Genomic DNA, 23,547 nt, shown 5'->3' on the forward strand with positions numbered 1-23,547 from the left:
GTTATCTGCAAATCTAGCTACCATGCCTTCGGTCCCCTCATCTAAGTCATTGATATAAATTGTAAAATGTTGAGGCCCCAGCATAGACTCCTGCAGGATTCCACTCGTCACATCCTGCCAATCAGAAAAAGACCCATTTATGCATACTTTCTGATTTCTACCAGGCAGGCAAACTTCCATCTGTGCTAATATGTTACCCCCTACACCATGAGCTTTTATTTTCCGCAATAACCTTTGATGTGGCGCCTTATCAAAAGCCTTCTGGAAATCCAAGTACAGGACATCTACAAGCTCCCCTTTATCAACAGCGCATGTTTCTCCTTCAAAGAACTCCAATAAATTGGTTAAACATGATTTCCCTTTCACAAAGCCATGCTGACTCTTCCCGATTACGTTGAGTTTCTAAGTGCCTGGCTATGACCCCCTTAATGATGGACTCTAACACCTTTCCCACAACAGACACCGCTCTAAGTGGCCTATAATTTTCTGTTTTCTGCCTCCCTCCCTTCTTGAATAGAGGGGTTATATATGCTACTTTCCAGTCTGATGGAACTTGTCCAGACTCTGGTGGATTTTGGAAAATTAACATTTTGCAATGTTAAATTTGCATCTACTCTCTCATTATACTCCTCTTTTATGACCCTAGAATGAAGTCCAGCAGGACCCGGAGACTTGTCAGCCCACAGTTCCATCAGTTTGCTCAGTACTGCTTCCCTAGTGATGGTAATTTCACCAAGTTTCCCTCTCCCTTCCACCTCCTGATTTACAGCTATTACTGGAATGTTTTTTGTATCCTCTTTAGTGAAGACAGAAGCAAAATATTTGTTCATTTCATCTGCCATTTCCTTATTATATACTATTAACTCCCCATTCTCACTCTCTGGAGGGCCAGCAGTCACTTTACTTACTCTTTTCCTGTTTAAATACCTGTAGAAACTATTGCTGTCCGTTTTTACATTTCTAGCTAGCTTCGTCTCATACCCTAATTTCTTTCTCCTGATTAATCTCTGCCATTCTTTACGTTGTGACCAATCATCTGACCTGCCACTCATCTTTGTGCAGTTATATGCTTTTTCCTCAAGTTTGATGCTTTCCTTAACTTCTTTAATCTATAGTGTCCATTTTCAAATATCATAATTTCACTGTGGATTACGGGATCCAAGTTATTTAAATATGTATAGCAATTGCATATGAGGAATGAGGATAAAAAAGTAACAAATTGTTTCTAAATTAAAATTACCTTTGCATTGCTAGGTCACATGTGAAAGGTTTTCCACTTTGCTGATTCAAAGTGAAGTTTTTAAACTTATCTGTTAAAATATAAAAATGATGTAAAGTAACATCAGCAGTAACAAATAAAGGTTTAAGGGCACGACTCTGCTGTATAATGGCTTGGCTGGCATTGCGTTAATGTAGTGCTGAATATTGTCTTTCTGAGACAATGTGCAGGAGCCATGACTACCACTGCAAATCAAAGGAATCTAATTTAACTTGTACTTCCCGATACCCTTTGGAGATATGTTCATTAGCTTCATGTGAACCTACTCTCTGTGCCTTGAATATTTGTAAAGAAATCAATTAAAAAAGCGAGCATAGCCTAACAACTAACACAACTAGCATATTAGGGTTAAATTGGTCTTCCATGGAAGCTGGAAATGAGCACAAGCAAATTGGCGGCCCAATTTTATACCGCGTCCATTTTATTTTCAGTTGGCTTTAATGGAAAAGAAAAGCAGGCTGTTGACTTGCTCCCACCTTTCATGCTTTGACTGAAGACCAAATTCTCTTCCATTATGCACCTATAATTCTTTTCAATATTTAACTTGTGCAGTATTGAAGAGAATCAAGAATGTTCTACTGGATTTTCTTTTTTAAAACAGCAAATGAAATAAAGGGAAAACGGAACAGAATGTAAGTGAAATATCATAATTATGCAACCATTTGATTTTAACTTTTACTTCTTTTAACATGGATGATGTCATGCATGACGAACTCTGGCCTTGTTTTTTCTAAAAAAAAGTATATATTTTTTGAATTCCAGATTCTTGATGGTGCTGATTTGTTTGATCTTCAGTGTACTATCTACCATAGACCAATATGCTGATTTTGCAACTGGAACTCTTTTTTGGATGGTAAGTAGAGTACTGGCTGACATGAAACTGGCAGCCGAATATCATTCAACTTGTCAATAATTTATTCCTATTCAATCAACAGAAATGAGAATAAGCGGTTTCTGTAAAATGCAATCATATGTAACATCAGAATGGCGATCAGGTGGAAAGTTGTAAACCTATCCCAGTGTTTCCATGGTTAAGTCTCTGGAACAGATAAAAATATAAATGTATTATACAATAGTAAAGGAAATATATGAGGGACATTGTATAGTTAAATTGAGATTTTAGTAAGGCCACGGTGTAGGGGGTAACATATTAGCATGGATATAGGATTGGTTAGCTAACAGGAAACAGAGAGTAGGTATAAATGGGTCACTTTCAGCTTGGCAAGATGTGATGAGCGGAGTGCCACAGATATCAGCACTGGGGTCTCAACTATTTACAATGTATATCAATAATGATGAAGATACTGCATATATGGTTGCTAAATTTTCTGATGACACAAAACTCAGTAGGAAAGTAAGTTGTGAAGAGGACCTAAGGAGTCTGCAAAGGGACATAGAAAGATTAACTGAGTGGGCAAAAATTTGGCTGATAGAGTGTAATATGGGAAAATGTGAACTTGTCCACTTTGGCAGGAAGAATAGGAAAATAGCATATTATTTAAAAGCAAAATACTACAGTTGCTGGAAATCTGAAATAACAACAGATAATGCTAGAAAAGCTCAGCAGGTCTGGCAGTACCTGTGGAGAGAGAAATAGTGTTAACATTTCAAGTCCATATTAGACTTGAAGTATTAACTCTGTTTCTGTCTCCACAGATGCTGCCAGACCTGCTGAGCTTTTCCAGTGTTTTCTGTTTTGTTACAGCATATTATTTAAATGGAGAGAGATTGCAGAACTCTGCGGTTCAGAGAGATCTGGGTGTCCTGGTACATGAATTACAAAATGTTAGTGTGCAGGTACAGCAGGTGATTCGGAAGGCAAATGGAATCTTGTCGTTTATTGCAATGAGAGTGGAAAATAAAAGTAGGGAATTTTTGCTACAGTTGTTCAAGGGCATTGGTGAGACCATATCTGGAGCACTGTGTACAATTTTGGTCTCATTTAAGAAAGGATGTAAATGTTAGAAGCAGTTCAGAGAAGTTTCACTCTATTGATACCTGGGATGAAGGGGTTATCTTATGAGGAAAGGTTGGACAGGCTGGGCCTGTATCCACTGGAGTTTAGAAGAATGAGAGGTGACCTTATGGAAACATATAAGATCCTGAGAGGACTTGACAAGGTGAATGATGAAAGGATGTTTCTCCTTTGGGAGAGACTAGAACTAGGGACATAGTTTAAAAATAAGGGGTCTCCCATTTAAGATGGAGATGAGAAGAAAGTTTTTCTCTCAGAGGATCATGAGTCTTTGGAACTCTTCTCTGGAGAGTGGTGGAGGCGAGTCATTGAATATAAATAGATTCTTGATTGACAAGGGAGTCAAGGGTTATTGGGGGTCGGCAGAATGTGGAGTTGAAGCCACAAACAGATCAGCCATGATCTTATTAAAAGGCACAGGAGGCTCAAGGTGCTGAATGGCCTATTGATGCTCCTAATTCGTATGTTCGTAATTGGCTGTTGTCTTAATCCTGGGTGCAGAAGCCCCTCAAAACCCCATGGTTAGGAATGATTGTTAGGAAAAAGAAACCAAGGAATGGATTTAATGGCCATGGTGGTGGTTCCATCCACCAGCGAGAAGGCTGGTGGCAACCCCACCATGGCCATTTCCAGGAACCCCAAAAGGGATCAATATTAATCAGGCAATTAACTGCCTGTGGTCGGGATCCTGTGCCTTTAAAAGTGAAGAATCCAGATATAAGAGCTGCTGGCTAAACAGAGGTCCAGCAGCTCTTCAATCCCAGCAGCGCTACTGGGAGCAATGGCTGTTATTGGGAGGCCCCAGAATCACAGTATTGATGGAGGCCCCAGAAGTAAGGTGGTCAGTCAGGCAGGCTCTGGTAAGGATTGTTATGGAGGGCATTGGGGGACCATACAAGGGAACGCAGGTGCCTGCTAAAGAGGGCTCAGCCCCTGACCCCTAAGTTTGCAATGTGGTATAAGCCGCCTCCTTTCTCCCCTTAACCACTGGTACAATACCAGTGGTGACTGCATGAAGCTCTTAAATGGCCCCTAATTGGCCACTTAAGGACCTCAATTGACCTCCAGATGTGAAGGCTGTCCTCGACCTTCCCCACCCCTGACTTTATTGGGGGCAGTCAGCAAGGCAATGGGCTCTCTACCCTGTGTGTCGCCCGCCCACCCCATGCCCCACCCCCATACCACTTCAGAGATGGTGGGGAATTAAATTCCCCATAGCATCTAGTTCTTATTCTTTTATTATCCAACTCATAAAAGTCTAGTTAAATAAAGTAGCAAATAAATCAGTACAGATAAATTATAAGCTTTGAAAGAACTGAATTACTTTTAAATGCAAATCTAACAATTACTTTAATTTTTGAGAACACACTTGTTTCTAAAAAAATCAGACATTACCTAATGAATGCATGATATGCAGGATACTTAGAAAATCATAATGTGATCAGGCAGAGTCAACATGGCTTTGTGAAAGGGAAATCATGTCTAACTAAATTATTAAAGTTTTTGAGGAGGTAACAAGCAAGGTGGATAAAGGGGAACCTGTAGATGTGGTGTACTTGGATTTCCAAAAGGCATTTGATAAGGTGCCACATCAAAGGTTGCGACACAAGATAAGAGAACATGATGTATGGGGTAACACATTAACATGGGTAAAGGATTGGTTATCTAACAGGAAGCAGAGAATAAGGATAAGTTGGTATTTTTCAGGTTGGCAAGCTGTAACTAGTGGCGTGCCACAGGGATCAGTGCTAAGACCTCAACTGTTTACAATATACATCAATGATTTGGATAAAGGGACGGGATGCATGATAGCTAAATTTGCCAATGACACCAAGATAGGAATGAGGAGGCAGATAGTCTGCAAACAGATTCAGACAGGTTAAATGAGTGGACAAAAATTTGGCAGATGGAGTATAAAGTGGGAAAATGTAAACTTGTCCACTTTGGCAGGAGGAATAGAAAAGCAGTATACTATTTAAATGTAGAGAGATTGCAGAACTCGATAGGACCTCAGTGTCCTGGCACATGAACCACAAAAAATTACTATGCAGGTACAAGTGATGAAGAAGGCAAATGGAATGTTGGCATTTATTGCAAGGGGAATGGAATATGAAAATAGGGAGGTTTTACTGCAGCTGTACAGGGCATTTGTGAGACCACATCTGGAATAATGGGTGGAATTTTACAACTCTGCCGTGGTGGGGGCGGGGCTATAAAATCCCGCTGGTGTAAAATTCTGCCCAATGTGTACAATTTTGGTTTCCTTATTTGAAAAAATAGATGTAATTGCATTAGGAGCAGTTCAGAGAAGGTTCACTCAACTCATTTCTTGGGATGAAGGGCTTATCCTATCAAGAGTTTAGAAGAATGAGAGGTGATCTTATTGAAACATGCAGGATCCTGAGGGGACTTGATAGGGTATATGTTTACACTTGTGGGAGAGACTAGAACTAGGGGACACAGTTTACGAATAAGAGGTCTCCCTTCTAAGACAGATGAGGAGAATTTTTTTCTCTCAGAGGGTCGTTAGCATGTGGAATTCTCTTCCCCAGAGAGCAGTGGAGGCTGGGTCATTTAATTTATTCAAGGTAGAGTTAGATAGATTTTTGATAGACAAGGGAGTCAAGGGTAATGGGGGGCAGACAAGAAAGTGGAATTGAGAGCACAACCAGATCAGCCATGATCTTATTGAATGGCAGAGCAGGCTTGAAGTGCCGAATGGCCTACTCCTGCTCCTAAGTCCCATGCTCCCAAGTTCCTTTGTTATGGTAGGTTACCCATGGTGTTGCTCAGAGTTTCAGGTTATGCTTTTGCATGCTTCCACTGTAAGATATGCTTGCAAGAAATCAGTTCAGACAGTGAACTACATGTTTTTGGTTTTTTTTTTACGAAAAGTACAGCACAGGAACAGGCCCTTCGGCCCTCCAAGCCTGCGCCGATCATATTGCCCGTCAACTAAAACATTTTGCACTTCCAGGGTCCATATCCCTCTATTCCCATCCTATTCATGTATTTGTCAAGCTTCCTCTTAAACACATTATCGTACCTGCTTCCACCACCTCCTCTGGCAGCGAATTCCAGACACTCACTACCCTCTGCGTAAAAAACTTGCCCTGCACATCTCCTCTATAGTTTTCTCCTCTCACCTTAAATCTATGTCCCCTAGTAATTGACTCTTCCACCTTGGGAAAAAGCTTCTGACTATCTACCCTGTCCATGCCATTCATAATTTTGTAAACTTCTATCAAGTCGCCCCTCAATCTCCGTCGCTCTAGTGAGAACAATCCGAGTTTCTCTAACCTCTCCTCATAGCTAATAGCCTCCAAATCAGGCAGCATCCTGATAAACCTCCTCTGCACCCTCTCCAACACCTCTATATCCTTCTAGTAATGTGGCGACCAGAATTGCACGCAATATTCCAAGTGTGGCTTAACTAAGGCTCTATACAGCTGCAGTATGACTTCCCAGCTTTTATACTCAATACCTTTGCCAATGAAGGCAAGCATGCCATATGCCTCCCTGACTACCTTATCCACCTGCGTTGCCACTTTCAGTGACCTATGGACCTGTACACCCAGATCCCTCTGCCCGTCGATGCACTTAAGGGTTCTGCCATTTACTGTATAATTCCTGCCTGTATTAGACCTTCCAAAATGCATTACCTCGCATTTGTCCGGATTAAACTCCATCTGCCATTTCTCCGCCCAAGTCTCCAACAGATCTATATCCTTTAACAATCCTCTTCACTATCTGCAACTCCTCCGTTTCTGGTAAATAAATACCCATTTCCATACCATGACAGGTAAATAAATAAATGTGCCCCTTCAGACACTAGTTGTGAAAGAATGGGTATCTATGCACATCTTTTTGGAGGACAGAGGTACTTCCACTTTTCACACTGTTTTCCCATGATATTGTTCAAAGTGAGTCAGTGGATATATTTATATAAAGGCAGGAAAATCATACTATGTTAAATACAATGGATTACAGACTATTATTTATCTGATCTGTTATTGTGACATTCTCATAGCTTAAAAAAAATCTCTTTCTGTAACTTTATACATCTCTGTTTGCTTCTCTTCCTCTCTTCTCTCTTTCTCTTATTTTGAGTCAGGCTACATTTATATTTGTTACAAGTGTAACTAATTGCCTTTGTTATTTTGTGATCATTTTGAGTGTGATATTAATTTTATCTCTTGCCTTTTTCTATATCCAGGTGAATACATAAAGACATATATAATAGGAAATGTGTTCCGAAATGCGTGTAGGGAGAGCTAGACTGCAGGTGCCAAATCACATCTTTGATCAATAGTGGCAGGCAGGTTCCAGTATGTGGGAACACTGTGGTTAGATTGGTGGTGGCGGGAGAATAATTTTGAGATAAAAACAGAAAATGCTGGAAAAACTCAGCAGGTCTGACAGTATCTGTGGAGAGAGAAACAGAGTTAACGTTTCAAGTCCGTATGACATTTTTTCATAGAGATATGAGATATGCGAGCATTAAGATGGCATGAGGAGAACTGAATAGGATTTCTGGGGTGAGACCTGTAGTTGAACCTTAATTGATGATCTGTAGAATCAGAGATGATATGGTGATTTATAAGAGCATCTGCTGTCAACTCTTCATGCCAATGATTTGATAAGGAGGAGTCAAAGGAATCCAGAAAAGTTGAATATAATGGATGTTTTGAAGAAAATCTCATCGTTGTTGTTGAATGGAACAATTTGGAATGAATTAACAACATGATTTATTCACGGAATCTATTCACCAATTCTGCTACTGCATCTCAAGGTGGTGGAGCAATGTTGCCGAGGATTTGTAATCATGGGAGGCAAATATGATGCAAAGTGCCTAACGCAACGCTTTGTGACATGCAGTTGAGCATTCACCAGCCTAGTGCAAAGTAAACCAACCGCAGTGAAAGTGCAATATTCTGAAAAAGTGCAATATTCTGAAACAGAATAACACTGTATGAGAGCAGATAAGCATGAAGCAAGAAGTTTGCTTTTCTGGTAGAGCTAGCAAGTCTGTCAATTAGATTTTGTTGCATTTTGACTTGGCCAGTGATTTTTCTTTTGTAGTTGGCTTTCATAAATTAATGACTGGCTGAGGGTGATGCTCAAGTAAACAGGGTGAGCATCAATTTTAAGAATTTGACTAATTGAATTGATGGTGTGTTCACAAGAGGCACTGGCAAATTGCAAGTAGAAGACAGAGGACACAGGCTGGAAGTTTCCAGCCTTAACCCCGCCCCCCCACATTGGGTTCCCCCGCGGCAAGGCCAGCGAGCCATTGAAATCTCTGTTCACGTTGGTGGGACCGGAATACCTTGCAGGCATGAGGGGCTGAAAATTTCCGGCTACAATCTTTGTGATAATTACAAAATCATAAGATCATAATCTTATTATGAGCCTGCTCCACCATTCAATAAGGTCATGGTTGATCTGATTGCGGCCTTAACTCCACTTTCCTGACCCCCCGTCGCCTCAAAACCCTTGTCTGCCTTGTCAATCAAAAATCGAACTCAGTCTTGAATATATTCAATGACTCAGCCTCCACTGCCCTTTGTGAAATTCCAAAGACTAATGACCCTCTGAGAGAAGAAATTCCCCCTCATCTCTGTCTTAAATGGGAGACCTCTTGTTTTGAAACTGCACCCCCTAGTTCTAGATTCCCTCATGAGATGAAACACCCTCTCAGCATCTACCCTGTCAAGTCCCCTCAGAATCTTACATGTTTCTATAAGATCACCTCTCATTCTTCTAAACTCCAATGAGTATAGGCCCAACCTGCTGAGCCTTTCCTCATAAGACAATCCCTTCATCTCAGGAATCAGTTTAGTGAACCTTCTCTGAAATATTTCCAATGCATGTGCATATCCCGCCTTAAGTAAGGAGACCAAAACTGTACATGGTATCCCAGGTACAGTCTCACTAATGCCTTGTACAGTTGTAGCAAGAATTTCCTACCTTTATAATCTATCCCCTTTGCAATAAAAGCCAACATTCCATTTGTCTTCATAATTACTAGATGTACCTGCATGCTGACTTTCATGTTAGTTAGCCAATCCTCTATCCATGCCAATATAACACCCTGAACACCATGAGCTTATTACATCTGCAAATAACTCGAACAATTTGTCAAACATGATTTCCCTTTCAAAAAACTATATTGATTCTGACTACTTGTATTATGATTTTCTAAATGTCCTGCTACTACCTCCTTATTAATTGATTCTAGCATTTTCCCAATCTCAGGTGTCAGACTAACTGGCCTATTGTTTCCTGCTTTCTACCCTGGATAGTGGTGTTTCACTTGTGGCTTTCCAATCCCCTGGGACCTTTCCAGAACTAGAGAATTTTAGAAGATTACAACTAGTGCATCCACTATCTCTGCAGCCACTTGCTTTAAGGCCCTAGGATGCAGGCCATCAGGTCCAGGGAACTTTTCAGCCTTTAATTCCATTGGTTTTCCTTGCACTTTTTCTCTCTTATTCATGGTTGTTTTAAATTCATCTATCTCTTCCTCTACTTTTGTACTATTCTTAATTGTACAATAGTGCTTAATTACAAGCACTATTCTTCTGATGCACATGATTATTTATTTGTCTGTCAATTCTGCAAGCTTGAGTGTTAAAATCAGAGTTTGTAAAGCTTATGTTAATGTGCTTAACCATTACATCAATACCAAATGCCTAGTATAATACATACAATTTCCACACTAAGAAACAACAAAAAGTAACCTCATAGCATGTAAATCTTCCTTTTGTTCAGTTGATAGCACTTTCACATAAAAGTCCATTTATTTTATTACACCTCCATGAAGCACCTTTTTGGACAGTAAAGGTGCTATGCAATTACAAATTTTTGTTGTTCACACAAACAGACCCTATTTTCACTGAAGCATGATCGGTGTCCCACAGTGTGTGACTTACGATTTTTAAGAGTAGACATGAATGCTTGTAAAAGATGGATAAGGCCTGTGGAACTGCCAAGCTCGCAAGTTATTTAAATCCCTTGCCCTATATATTAAAAAAAAACTGTGATCTCTGAGTTGATAAATGTTGGTGTTTACAGTTTCAATATCTGTTTGTTGATATAACCCTAAGGCCTATCATTATAGTATTATTACTGCTTGACTGCTTCCACGACCTAACATTATCAGAGTCGGGGGCTGGAAGTTCACAATTTGATTGACATCTCCAAAAGGTTATGAAGGAATTAGCTGTCTTTGATGAGGGGCTATGAATACATATGTTTATTTTTTTTACAAGGGATTAAGTACTTGCAGGAATTTGAAAGTATTGAATGAGCTTTTATCAATGAGTGATTTTTTATATAATGATAGATACTTAGAACTTTGTTTTATTGTATCTCAGCATGGCTCCTGAGGTCTGCGCATGATGAATGCTAGGTGAATTAGCATGGAGGGCGTAAGAGCAAAGGGTGGTAGGTGGGGAGCATGGATTGGCACTAAGTTGGCATAGGGGCTGTAAAGGGCCATGGGACTGAGCGGGGGTCATGTGCTGGCACTACATTGGCATAGTGGTTATAAGTGGCCATGAGGATAAGAGAAGGGCATAGGTTCGCATGGAGGGTATGAGGGGCCATGGGGAGTGGGTCGAAGGTCATGGGTTGGCATGGAGGGTATGAGGGGCCATGCAGGGTGGGTGGGGCCCATGGGTTGGCATGAGTTGTCATGGATGAACCATGGGAAGTAGGTGGGGGTGTGAGGGCAGGAAGGCCTATTATTCAACCACACAACTGGGATGAAGTCACAGCCCCTGTGGCTGCCCCTGAACTGTTTTCAGGGGCGGTGGGCATAACTCCTGTGCACACCGCCCCCTGGAATGAAGATCCTATTACTCGGGGCACTTTCCCCCAAGGCAATGCAGCAAGCTGGGATATTTCCCAACTCTGCACGCCTACCTGGTGAGCGAAAACCCTGGGCTATATTGTTGATTTCAGTAATAAGGAGTACTGGATTGTCAGAGAACCTGCCCCTTTGGATATGTTAAACCTCAGCCTGCTTGTTCTTATGAATGTTAAAAACCCAGGAGCCTCACTCAAAGAACGGGAAGTTCTCCTGGAATTCTGGCCAACATTTCCTTCAAATAATAAAAACAAAAACTCATTATCTGATTGCCATGTGTAAATTTTCTGTTATATAAGCACTTTTAGGTTTCTGAAAGACCCAAGACGTTATACACATACATGCTTACCATCCACATTTTTTGTGGACAGTTACAGCTTCAGATTTTGTGTCCTCTTGTTAAAACACAAAGTACTATTACTCCATGATTTCCTCCTTACCCATAAGGAAAGCTGCTACTCCCAGGAATTGAAACTCCAGGACCTGAGCACAACATTTACAAAATGATGACATCAAAAACAAAATAAGGTGTGCCTCTCGGAGCAATTTTGTTTTTAAGTAAAAGAGTGAACAGATTACCAAGCTGGTGGGACCTTAATAGGTTTCAAGAAGGAAATAGATAACTTTTTGCCAACAACGGAATTCAGTGTTATTAGAAATATATCACTGGAATACTTTGGAGAGATGGGCTAGATGAATTGAAGGTCTTCTGCCTGAAATCGATACTATGTGAACAGTGAACATAGTTCAGCGAGATCAGGAGTTTCTGTTCACTATCACTAGCCAGGATTTCCTGTGTAAAAGAGTTAAGATTACCTGGAGCAGCAAAGCCAGATAAGTAAAGGTCTTTCTCCCTAGCACGCACTGAACTTCATCAGCAGACCTACCCTGATCACTCTGATTCTCTGGGCTCTTTTAATTACTTAGCTCGATCCGCACCTCAGTAGTTTCCTCATGCAGTAGAGCTGAGCTTATAAGTAACAGAGGGAAAAATGTTGCGAGTCAAATGAAAGATGAAATAAGAAAAAGAAAAGTTGTGGCAGGGGGGTAAGGAAATGTGAAAAGTAAGGGAGAAGAGTGGAGAAGCAGAGAGACAGAAAGAAAGCAAAGGATCAGGTGTTAGGGAAAGATGGAATACATGTTTTGCAGTTAATGTTTGGACTTAGCATCATTAGTCTGCATCATGGGTTCCAAATCACTGCAGGGCCAGATTTAAGCAACCATCATTCAGGTTCCAGGGGCAGGATTTTCCCGCAAGTTTCAGGGCCCTGACGTTAGGACCAAATGGGTGTCCTGAGTCCACCCTAGGGTTCAGACCTGGAGAGATATTTTCCTGGAGGCAGCCTCCTATTAAGCACTGTGGGCGGACTCAGGATGCCGCCAGCCCAATCACAGGGCTGGCAGTTGGAGAGCCTCAGTAGCCTCTCCAGGAGAAATGAGCGCTGCTAAGGCAAGTAGGAGCCCTTGAGGGCGCCTCAAAATTAAGGCACTCTCTGAGGCATACATTTAAACCATAAATTCAGAGAGACCGAGTAGGCAGGCCATTTGGAGAGGATCAGAGACCCCTCTGGTGGCAGCATCTGGGCTGTGGGTACACCCTATTGGGGATGGAGCTTCTGTCTTTGATGACCACCTCACCCCCCCCCACCCCCCACCTACCGCAGGGAGGCAGCTGCTCCACCTGATGGGCTGCAGCTCAGGCACCAGCAAAATGCCAGTGGGCTCTCTAAATTATCCCGAGTTGGGTCTCAATTATTTACATTTGCTGCCCATCTCTGTTCAGCAGGCAACTGATCCGCATCCCAGCCACCTCTGGAAAACTTCGCCAGCCATGGGAATGCATCAGGGAGCCGTCCCAGTATGGCTTTCCACTATTTTTTCAGCATCCCTCACCTCCAAGCCATCTCACCCTGGGAGTGAGATAATTTTGCCCCAAGTTCCCATGAGTCAACACAGCTCAGTTTTTAATATAGTTGTGCTGTAATGTTGTATAGTTTCATCACTTGGTGGGTCAGAGAGAGTCGTGACCTTGGTCAAGACATTTGCTTGACAGTTGAAAACATGGTATGAGATAATTTGTTTTCACTGTATGCTTATACTTTTATACTTCAGTTCAAGCAGCCTAATAAAATAGTACTTTTCTATGTTACTGATGCCACATGAACATATGTGTTTTGTGATTTATATGACAGTGGTTCGCACCTGGTTTCTGTTTTTTTCCAGATGAAGATCATCGGGGATGCAAGCATCCACCATTCTGTGGCAGTTGCCACCTAGACCAGAACAGCTCACTTGTCATGCACCTACACTGCAGCTTTTTGTGAGTCCTGTACACAGTGGGACAGGTCAAACTGAATATTATTAATTTTTGGGCCTTGAATAATAAGAACATTTGGTGTCTCACAACATCTCCTGCAGAACACCCCAAGCCATTAAAGCACAAACATGTACACTGCATGAAGAAGCAGGCTTGTACATGTTCTCACACTGCATTAGTAATAAAGAAAATCATATCACATTATAAATGAAACTGATCCAGTTGTCATAATGCGGATTTTGTGCATTATGATGAATTGTTTGGAGAGGCTCATATTTTGTTGAGGTCCATGGACATGAGCCACTTAAGTCTCTGGGAGTAAATTTGGATTTCTTCCGGGAGAGTTTTCCCCATATCGGGCGGAGCATGCAGGAGCGGGCGCTGGTGGTCACGGTCCCGATCGCTGCTGGCGATCGGGATCATGCCACCATTTTGCGCAGGCGGGCCAATTAAGGACCGCCCAGCGTGTTTGGTGACTCCTGGGGATGGTGGGAGTGGGTGGGCGCAGGCGCAATGGCAATCACCACCAGGTCCAATGGCGACCCGGTGGCCTGTTTAAAGGCCAAGCTGCAGCTGCACCAAGGCTGTTGTACATGGCCAGAGGTTGGGGGCAAGGCACATCTAATACAGCCATGCAGGAGGGTAGGGCGGGTGGCTACTATGCGCCCAGGTTTTCTGATGAGTGCCTTGCTGCCCTCCTCGAGGAGGTGGCAGCACGACGGGATGTGCTTGTCCCTGAGGACGGGAGGAGGAGGCCACCCCGCTTGATGAAGCGTGTGTGGGAGGAGGTTGAGAAGGTCGTGGTGTGGCGCTCATGGACCCAGTGCCACAAGCGCTTCAACAACCTGCTGCACATGAGAAGGGTGAGTAGCATGTTGGCATCGTTCACTGCACCCATCATGTAACCTTCTCCCCCGTTGGCGGACCGCCCATGCCTGAGTGGCCTGAGTGCAATGAGTCAGTGACGGCCTGTGTCCTTAGCTGGGCGGGCCATCAGATATTGCCTATGCATTCGTGAGCATGACAGGGTTGCGATGAGATGGGTTCTGCACCCGCAGCATGTAGTGGAATGACACCCAAATAACTATGGTGCGGTCAACCTAGTGGAGCTACACCCAGGCGCACTGGTCGAACTCCACGACATGTGGAAGTCAGGGTGATGACATGGTGTGAGGGGATCTTCAAGGTGCTGTGGCACAGACGGATGTGCTGTCCTCTACGCTCCACGTCACTGTGCCTCCTTGCAACGGCAGGTACAATTGTGTGCTCCCAGCTGTGATGAAGGCAGCATGTGGGTTGAGGGGGGTGGGGGGGAGGAGGACACACCAGGCATATTTGTGTGAGTGCCAGCCACCAGTGGGAGAAGAATGCACTGCAGCCCTGCAATAGCCAACTGGGCTTCAGGTGGGCCGGCCGCAAGGAGATTGACGGTACGAGTATCACTTATCAATGCAATCTTTTCATTTACAGGAGAAGAATTCTCATAATAACACCAAGCGGCTGAGGACTGGCGATGGGCCAGGCCAGATTTTGATGCTGAGCCGCTTTGAGCAGAAGGCCCTCGACCTGGAGAGGTGGCACACACCCAGGTCCACTGGAGCTGGAGAGGTTGGGTTCCACGGGCAGGTATGTATGGCCAGCACTCACGTCACCAGTAGACTCCCAACATCCATGCCATTGCTGATTGTTCAGTGAGTAACGTTACCAACATGGCTTGCCCAGTGCATGTGGAATGATGAGCACTTGATGAGCTGGGGGACAGGCATGTACATTGACATTGCCCGCAGGCTAACTGATCAAATTTCCTTACTCTTCCTTTCAGCATCATTGGCGTATGGCCGGGAGCCGGAGCAGCAGGGGCCTCCTCTGACACCTGAGGGGCATGAAGTAGCACCTTTAGAAGCATCACACCATCTCTGCCAGGCAGGCACCATTGCAGATACTGGCACCTCTGTAGGCATCATATCTTTGGCTAGTGTCCAGGGTCACAGCGGTGAGGGCACTTCACAGTCACTGGAGCAGCTGGCGGAGACAGAGAATGCCGATGGTGTCAGCAGTTGGAGGACTGAAGGGGCCCAGGCACATGTTCAGTCCGTGGCAGATGATGAGCCTCTGGAGTCGTGGGCGATGCAGCCAACTGCTGACATGCGGCCCGGTGTGTGGGTGTGTCTGGTGGAGATACATGAGGCTGTGCTTGGCTTGGTGTCAGTGGTGGAGGGGTCTACGCAGGCTGAGGCGAATGGATTGAGCATCATGGCTGAGCGCCAAGCTTCCTCCATGGAGAGATTGGCGACTCTCATGGTGGAGCAGCTCCAGGGACAGGACCAGGGGCTCCTGGGGTTGCGCTCGGACCTGCATGCCCTCACAGGGACATTGACCTTATCTGGTCAGTGCCCGTGTGGGCAGTGGTTTGGCCACCAGGTATCCCATTTCGGTGCCCATCCATCTACGGTGAGCAGGAAGGGCCAAATGGACCTCACATCGGCAGAGCAGCTACCCGTCGTCTCTGCTGGCGTCTCTCAGGGCACTCCGGATGAGAGAGGCAGCTCCTCCGCCCCTCTGCCAATGACTGTGGCACCCAATGAGGCTGCGGAGCTGGCAGCTCCCTCCCAGGTGGGTCCATCACAGGCTCGACGAGCCAGAGGATATCCGCCAAGGTCATCGAGGCCAACAGGACATCAGAGAGAGCAGGCTATTTCAGATGCCAGTGCCAGCGACGGGGCACCACAAAGAGGGAGCACCTGCAAATGAAAGATGAAGGCACTTAGGCACACCCCTGGTCCATCACTGGTGCTTTTCTGTTGGCCCCCCCCACCATGAGTTGTATTGAGCTTTGTGTGAAGTGCAACAAAGGAGATCACAGAATAAGTAACTTATTACAACCTCATAGGGCTGTCAATCAAGCAAAGTCAACACTTCTCTCCACCTATGTAAACAGAGGTAATCCTTTTCTAAGACTGGGTTCTCAGCCAAGCATGCATAATAAGGCTGGGCCTGACTCCATCCTGCACCTGTCTCCCCGGACGGAAAAAAAATGGGTGAAGGGACACTTTATACAAAGTAGTGAAAACCTGCCCCTTTAACTCGCTCAGAACCCACTCACTTACAGTTAAAATCGGGCTTCTTATCTTTGGGCCTATTGTTCTATTCTCTGCCACTGTTCTTTTCTCTCTTTACCCACCAGGCACAGCTTTCCCGTGTACCAAATGTAGACGAGGTGCTGTAGAGACACCGAAGAATCTTTCTGCCTGTGTGCTCCAGCCATTGCATCTTCCAATAAGAAACACTCAATCAAATAATTTTTGATGTTTTTTCCTACATTTAATTAAATAGTTTATAAATTTCGACCTTTGAAATCAGATGCACATTTTAAATTGCTCACACTGAGTTAATTGATTTTTGTAATAATTTAGTGGTATTGTTACTGGACTAGTATTCCAGTGACCCAGGTAATGTTCTGGGAACCCGGGTTTGAATCCCATCGAGGCAGATAGTGAAATTTGAAATCAATAAAAATCTGGAATTAAAAGTCTGGTGATGACCAAGAAACCATTGCTGATTGTCGTAAAAACCCATTTGGTTCACTAATGTCCTGCAGGGAAGGAAATCTGCCGTCCTTACCTGGTCTGGCCTACATGTGACTCCAGACCCACAGCAATGTGTTGGCTCTTAAATGCCCTCTGAACAAGGGCAATTAGGGATGGGCAATAAATGCTGGCCTAGCACCCGATGAACGAATAAAAAAAAAATCACTTTTAATATTTATAAAATTATTAAAAATATTTCTTCACAATGATAAGTATGGGAGAAGATTATGAATGGGATTCTAGGTAGTTGGGTCAGGGTGGGTGTGGGGAGGTCATTGCTGTGAATTAACAGAATCATTTTAGACTCCAAGATGTTTGAAAATGCAACAAGTATAGTGGAGACAGTCAACATTTTCGGTGGGAGTCAGTATGAGAGAATTTTGGGTATCTATATAGTTTAAGCTACGAGAAGCCTATGTCCTTCTGCACTTTTAGTACAATTGCAAAATCACAAGGTACTTCTAGTTGAGGAAGGCCATTTGATCTTAATTCGTGCATCCAGAACAACCTTATAATGGCTTTATCTAATTGTTTCTTAAATTATTCCGGAGGTTTTAGCTCCAGGACTCTGCCAAAAGCCCATTACAAGGATTTTGCACTCTCTGCATGAACAAGAATCTCCTTATAGCAGTCCTAAATATGTGTTCTTCCAGTTTGAACCATTCATGCCCTTTTCTACTCCAGTGGTTTAAAGTCATATTTTGAATTCATTATCATATATTTATATATGAAATCCTCTTAGATGCTGAATTACATGTCAAAGGCTTATTTTCAGGCTATTGAGCCATTTTTGGAGCTGTCTGCTGCCATGTATCTATATAAAAGCAAATCTTTCTTTCCCACTGGAAAAAAATGTCTCTTATGCTGCAATCTTATTAGTTTTTGCTAGAGGGAGATATTGCTTTAGTTTTGTGTAGTTAAATTGGTCCTATAGTGTGGTTTTACCTTTGAAGATGTACAGACAAAAATTTAGTGAAGTTATTGGCAAGTTATTGAGTAATTTCGTTTGAAGAAACTAAATACTACAAACAGATAACAAGTTCAAATTGGCAAAAAAATTGACAGTTAATAATCCTAGCGTGAACATCTACCTTCAAGTATTCACTGAGAAAATGGAACCAGCCAGTCTTTTCCCTGTTCTGCCTCCTGCACCTCCCCCCACCACCCCACGCCCCTCCCCTGGCTCGGCTGTAAAACAATTGGTAGCAGCTGTATTGACAAGTTCAGATATTCATGGATTGCTGACTGGTGGGATTGAATAAAAAGTAACACTGAATATGGGTGACATATGTATGTGATGTGTCCAACTATGTTGTCACCTATGAATTTCCAAGTCACCAAGGAGTTTAACGTACTTTCAAGTTACAAATTTAATTACGCCAAAGCAGTGGCCATGCCCCCTGCACAAAGCACTCTCCAAATACAGGAATCTTAACACTTTGCATGGTCAGACACAGAGTTCAGATACTTGTCTGTAGCAGAAACCAGTAAACATTTGATCATGTACAAGAGAAATGACTCCCCACTTGTAACATGTATATAGGCTGACTTGGACAGATAGGACATCCCACCAATATCACCCCATAGCAGAACAAGTACAGTTAAGTTAAATGTGCTGCCCTGGCCTAACTAACTTTTCTCAGTGCTACCTATTGAACTCCTGCTGTAACAGTTCATCATCTAGATGGGCACATACTAGGTTAGGCTAATGGCTGCAAATATGCCTAAGATGCTAATGGAGAGGCAATCCTGAGCCAGCAACTCGCCCAAAACCCAATCGTCTGCAGTATCCTGCCCAATTTGTAACTGAACCTCCTGGGTGAAGATTGGCCTTAGCAGTCACCCATGTACCCACCAGAACCCAGCCAAACACTCAGAATGATGAACATGGCCATCTTCAATTCAAAGGACAAATCTTGCCTTCACAAGACAAGGTGCCTGAAAATCTCAATTGTCAATGGAAAATTGGATCTTCCATGCCTTCAATGCTATTACTGGGTTTAATATGTTTCAGCATTATGGCTTGCCATACTGCTTCATTGCAGAATCCAGGCTTGGTATGCAGGCTGAAACCTTTCAACCTGCCCTCAGGTGACCACTGTTGGTACTGCAGTAGGCCCAAGGGGGAGGATCGTCGCTGGAGCCCTGGAATGCAGATAAATGGGGTGGGATCATCAGGGCTAGTCAGAGAGGGGAGAGATGCCACTTAAGGGGAGGGAGGCCAGTTAAGGGCCCCAATAGCCTCCGGATGGGAAGGCTGTCCTCAATCCTTCCCTTTCCGGACTTAATGGGGCAATCGGGAAGATGATGGGCTCTCCACCCCATTATATACCTTTCTCCACTGTAACCCAACCTGCTCCAGAGGGGAACATAAAATTCCACCCCTTGTGTTGGTTTTCCTGTTCCTTCTCCTGGGCACAGTGAATGGAAGAAATTGCATTGCAGGGTTTAAACATCCTATTTCCTTTAGGTGCAAGGTCCCTCCATTCAACTGCTCTTTCTTTTTTTTCCCCTTAGCACTGCACTGAGCAACTTCGTAATGTCAGTGATTTTAATCTCTTGTTTCCAACTCTCATTGCCCTCTCTCCTTTGAATTCGTCCTTCTGTTCTCCCTAGACCTTGCCCTTCACAACTTATTATAACCATTCCCTTGACTTTGACATCTCTCTTCCTGTGGTCTTGGTCACTAACAAGTCCATCTAAGATTGCTTCCTTATATCCCTTATCACTCACATTCCCCTCTTCTAATTCCAAATACTTCTGTGCCTCAGCTTTGTTCCCATGGAAGTACACTTTTATCTGACATGTTTCCTTTACCACAGTTCGTGCTGTGGGATGAATGAGCATCTAACCAGCTGAAACCTGTGATAGTAAATCACAACCTGCAATGATTAATCAGTTGCTATTTCACTCCCAGAATTCTGCAATAGAAACATGATAATTGTCAATATTAAGTAATCTTTCTATTGACTTTGGTAAAATAGCCTTCAACGCATAAGATAGTGATTTATTAGGTTCAGTGAAGAAAGGAGCCAAAGCATATAACTGTATGTATCTATGATTGTTTACATACAGAACTAAAGTAACGTATTCACATATCCTAGTACATTGTGTAGAATATTATACAGCTCATATGATAGAATGGCCTCAAAATTCCACATGTGAAATACAGGATTAATTCCATGTACATCAGATAATCTTCAGGCTGTTTCTACAAGTGTGGCTAAGAGTTTCTTACATCATGATACATATTTCTAACTGTTGCTGTCTTTGCTGGGGCACAACTTCTTGCCTTTTGGATTCGTCCCAACCCCAATCCATTTCCCTGGGTTTGGGTTCATCCGATGTGCATGGTGGTGTGATTCGTCCTATCAAGAGGGAGCCTGCCAGACAATGGTTATATCCAAAAAGATGGAGAGGGACCTTAAAAGGAGGGAAGCACCTGAATATCAGTCAACACTTCTGCAGAAAGCCTTGACAAAGATTGAGGCCTTCAGCTAGTTAGTATCTGTGAGGTTATTACAATGATCTCTACTGCCATGAAGGTATTGCAAGGCTTTTACTACTGTTTTCCAGGGCCTATCGCATCTACTATATGACAGCCCAAGTGGCAGTAAGGGAGCAAATAGGAAGGAGATCCTCTGTGGACTCAGACTCTGCTCTCCATCATGAGTTGCATGACCCAGGTGATCCTGAAAGGACTATTGACTACGTGAAGGGAAATCTGGTCTGGGCGGTGAGGTGGCTGTGGCTTCACTGTCCAACTTTTCCCTCACACTCTGCCACAGTCCCACCAGGATTTGGATCATGAAGGAGAATTTTCACCATGGCTCTCCTATTACGGTAGCAACTTGATACTTGATACTCTGCCCATTGCCCTTCCAATATTTCCTTGCATGGATGAGTCAACAGTGGTTGTTGGTGTAAGTTTCACATCTTGTCACCTCTATCTTGAAATATTGCTTTAATGAGTGAAACATAAAGCTGGTGCCCTACTCTGATGAGGAATAAAACTCCAGCCATTGTGAATTATGTTAAGGCCAAACCTGAGTTGTCTTTGTTACAATCCCTGTAGAGACCGATAACTTTAAAAAAAAAAATTAACTTCCTGTTAATAGCTAAAAGAATGACAGGTCAAGATTTCACTTTTTCAGACATTTACTGTAACAAATGAATGAAAAAATAACTAAGCAGTCTGTTTGTAGGCAAATTATTTTTTAAAATACAGAAAGGAACACTCGACTTCTTAATTTTAGTCCAATCAAAAAAAATCACGCTTCACAGGTCCACTTTACACTCTCCTTTACGAAGACATTCAATTTTCCCAGAATCAATCCAAAGTGATTCTTAGCTCCTGTTCTTCTCTCAGCCTGGTAGCTTGCAACCTTAGAACTGACTTTCACAATGAGGTTTCCTTTTCCCAGGGACTTGCCCTCTAGCCCAAGCTAGGTGACTCTTTGAGTCTTGTTTTAACTCCCCACAAATTTGGTCTTTACCATCTGAGCTTGAGCTTCTACCTGCATCCCTCCAGAGTGCAGCATCGAGACTTTTTTTAGCCTGTACCTGCTGGAACCAGGCAGATACCCCAAAACACTATCTGTAATGTTCAATGATATACTAGGAATGTCTTTAACCTGATCTTTACAATAGCTTCCTCTGCTTCCTTCCCCGTGGCAAGGTGAATCACATGGACCTTGTATTACCCAGCATTTTTTCATCTTGGAACTAAATAGACAGTTTAAAGCACAATGGTTATAATCCAACATTCTCAAAACTTTTCTGGGACTTTGGAGACTTACAGGGCCGAAATTTTTGCAGAGTCGTGGAAGTCCTTGGATCTTTAAAAATGGCGGACAGGACCTGGATCTGGAAGTCCTGCTCCTATTTCCGTCAGATCCAATTTTCGCTAGTAGGGGAAGGGGGCGGAGTTTGAAGTGCATAGGCATGAATTACGAATTGGCTGGGCTGTTTAAACTCAGTGCACAGGAAAAGCAGGCCCAATTTGCGCTCCAGGAATGGCCTTGGTCCAGAGTATGTGTTCCATGACTTTGTGGTGGGGACATAAATGCTCTTGAAGGGCAGTTAAGGTATGTAGAACTGTAAAGCTGTCAAGTTATTTATATACCCTGCCCTTTAAAAAACTAAACAAAAATGTCCCGGCCTTCGTGAGAGTAAAAATCTGTTCTAGCAATTTCAGTAGCTGTTTGTTAAAATAACCCTAAATGTTATCGTTATAGCATTATTACAGTTTGACTGCTTTCCACAACCAATCATTATCACATGGTGGGGAGGTGGGGTTATTTACGGGAGTTTCTCCCAAGGCGGATGTGAGCCGGGAAATTTCCTGATTTGAGTTATCAGCTTTGTGAGCTAACATTTGGCCCATAGTCTTCACGGTTAACACGCAGGCTGTTGCCACTGTCTCCAAGCATCAAAACCTTGCACTTTCTACCCAATAAAACAATCTAAGTCTTCCTTTGATCCTACCAATCAAACCACCCAGATTTACTGTCAGGCAGCCTTCAGAACAGGTCACTTCACTTTACCTTAAATTTAAAGACACAGTCCCAAAATATAACAATCTCATAAACTCTATAATTGTCACATCTTTTCAACTACTCATGTTCTAAAAGCAGATAATCTGGTCTAGGCAGGGATTACTATCTATCCATTTCTAATTGACATGCAAGAATGGGGTAGTGGTCTGATCTCTCGATTCACTGGGTGCCCTATCTATTTTGCACTAGATGGAAGGTTGCTAAGCATAGAGATGGACTTCTCTCAAAAAAATTCATTGGTCGTGATTTTATCGTGATGATAGGGGTCTTGCCCACCAATTGTAGAACCGGCAGAGAACCCCTGTCAATTACATGGGGGAGACCCATTGGAAGCAAGTGCCTTTTAGTCACTTAAGGGGTCAACATCAGGCCTGTGATTGAGGTCCCTGGTGGTGGAAGTCCTATTCTCTGAGAGCCAATCAGTGGCTAGCAACTCCTGCTAGTACTAGTGGGGGGAATGGCTGCTAACAGCAATGCACCCATCAGAGGCCCAGGACTGGGGAGGGACCCCAGGCCAAAGATGAGTGAAGGTGGTATGGGGGTCATGGGAGTGGAGGTGGGAGGGGAGTTGGAGGCAAGACAGGGGTGTCTTTCAGTGGTTCCCCTGTCTAATCCTCAGTCCCTTGATCAGGCACAGAGTACCTGACTATGAAGAACCCGCCCGGGAGGTCGTTGGCAAACCAGGCAGCCTTTCGAGGGCGCGGGAAAGCCACGTGGTCTCCATTTCATCTCAGAGCCACCACGGAATTGTGCTGGGCTCAAGAATAATGCTGTCAATTGGCTCATTAAAGAGCCTAATTGACATCCAGGCACCACAGGCCAGGAACCCTGTGTCAGTCCCTTCCGCCCTCCGAATTAATCAGGGGAGGTTTTGCTGCTGCCAAGAGAATAAAGTGGGGTCTCTCCCATGAATAAGTGGGCCCGGTTGCCGTGTTTCCTACCACGATGGGCTGCATTA

At 43.5% G+C, this 23,547-nt stretch overlaps 1 protein-coding gene across 1 annotated transcript in view; it reads left to right on the top strand.

Annotated features, from left to right (window-relative positions):
• kcnq1.2 (potassium voltage-gated channel, KQT-like subfamily, member 1.2) overlaps window positions 1–23,547 on the top strand; it is an 877,535-nt gene that overhangs the window by 81,843 nt on the left and 772,145 nt on the right. Inside the window, exon 2 of the mRNA XM_078568568.1 lies at window positions 2,042–2,132. Coding sequence (XP_078424694.1) covers window positions 2,042–2,132 — 91 coding nt within the window. The remainder of the gene's footprint in view (window positions 1–2,041; window positions 2,133–23,547) is intronic.

The sequence above is a fragment of the Cetorhinus maximus genome, chromosome 22 (assembly GCF_964194155.1).
Source record: "Cetorhinus maximus chromosome 22, sCetMax3.hap1.1, whole genome shotgun sequence".
Lineage (NCBI taxonomy): Eukaryota > Metazoa > Chordata > Chondrichthyes > Lamniformes > Cetorhinidae > Cetorhinus > Cetorhinus maximus.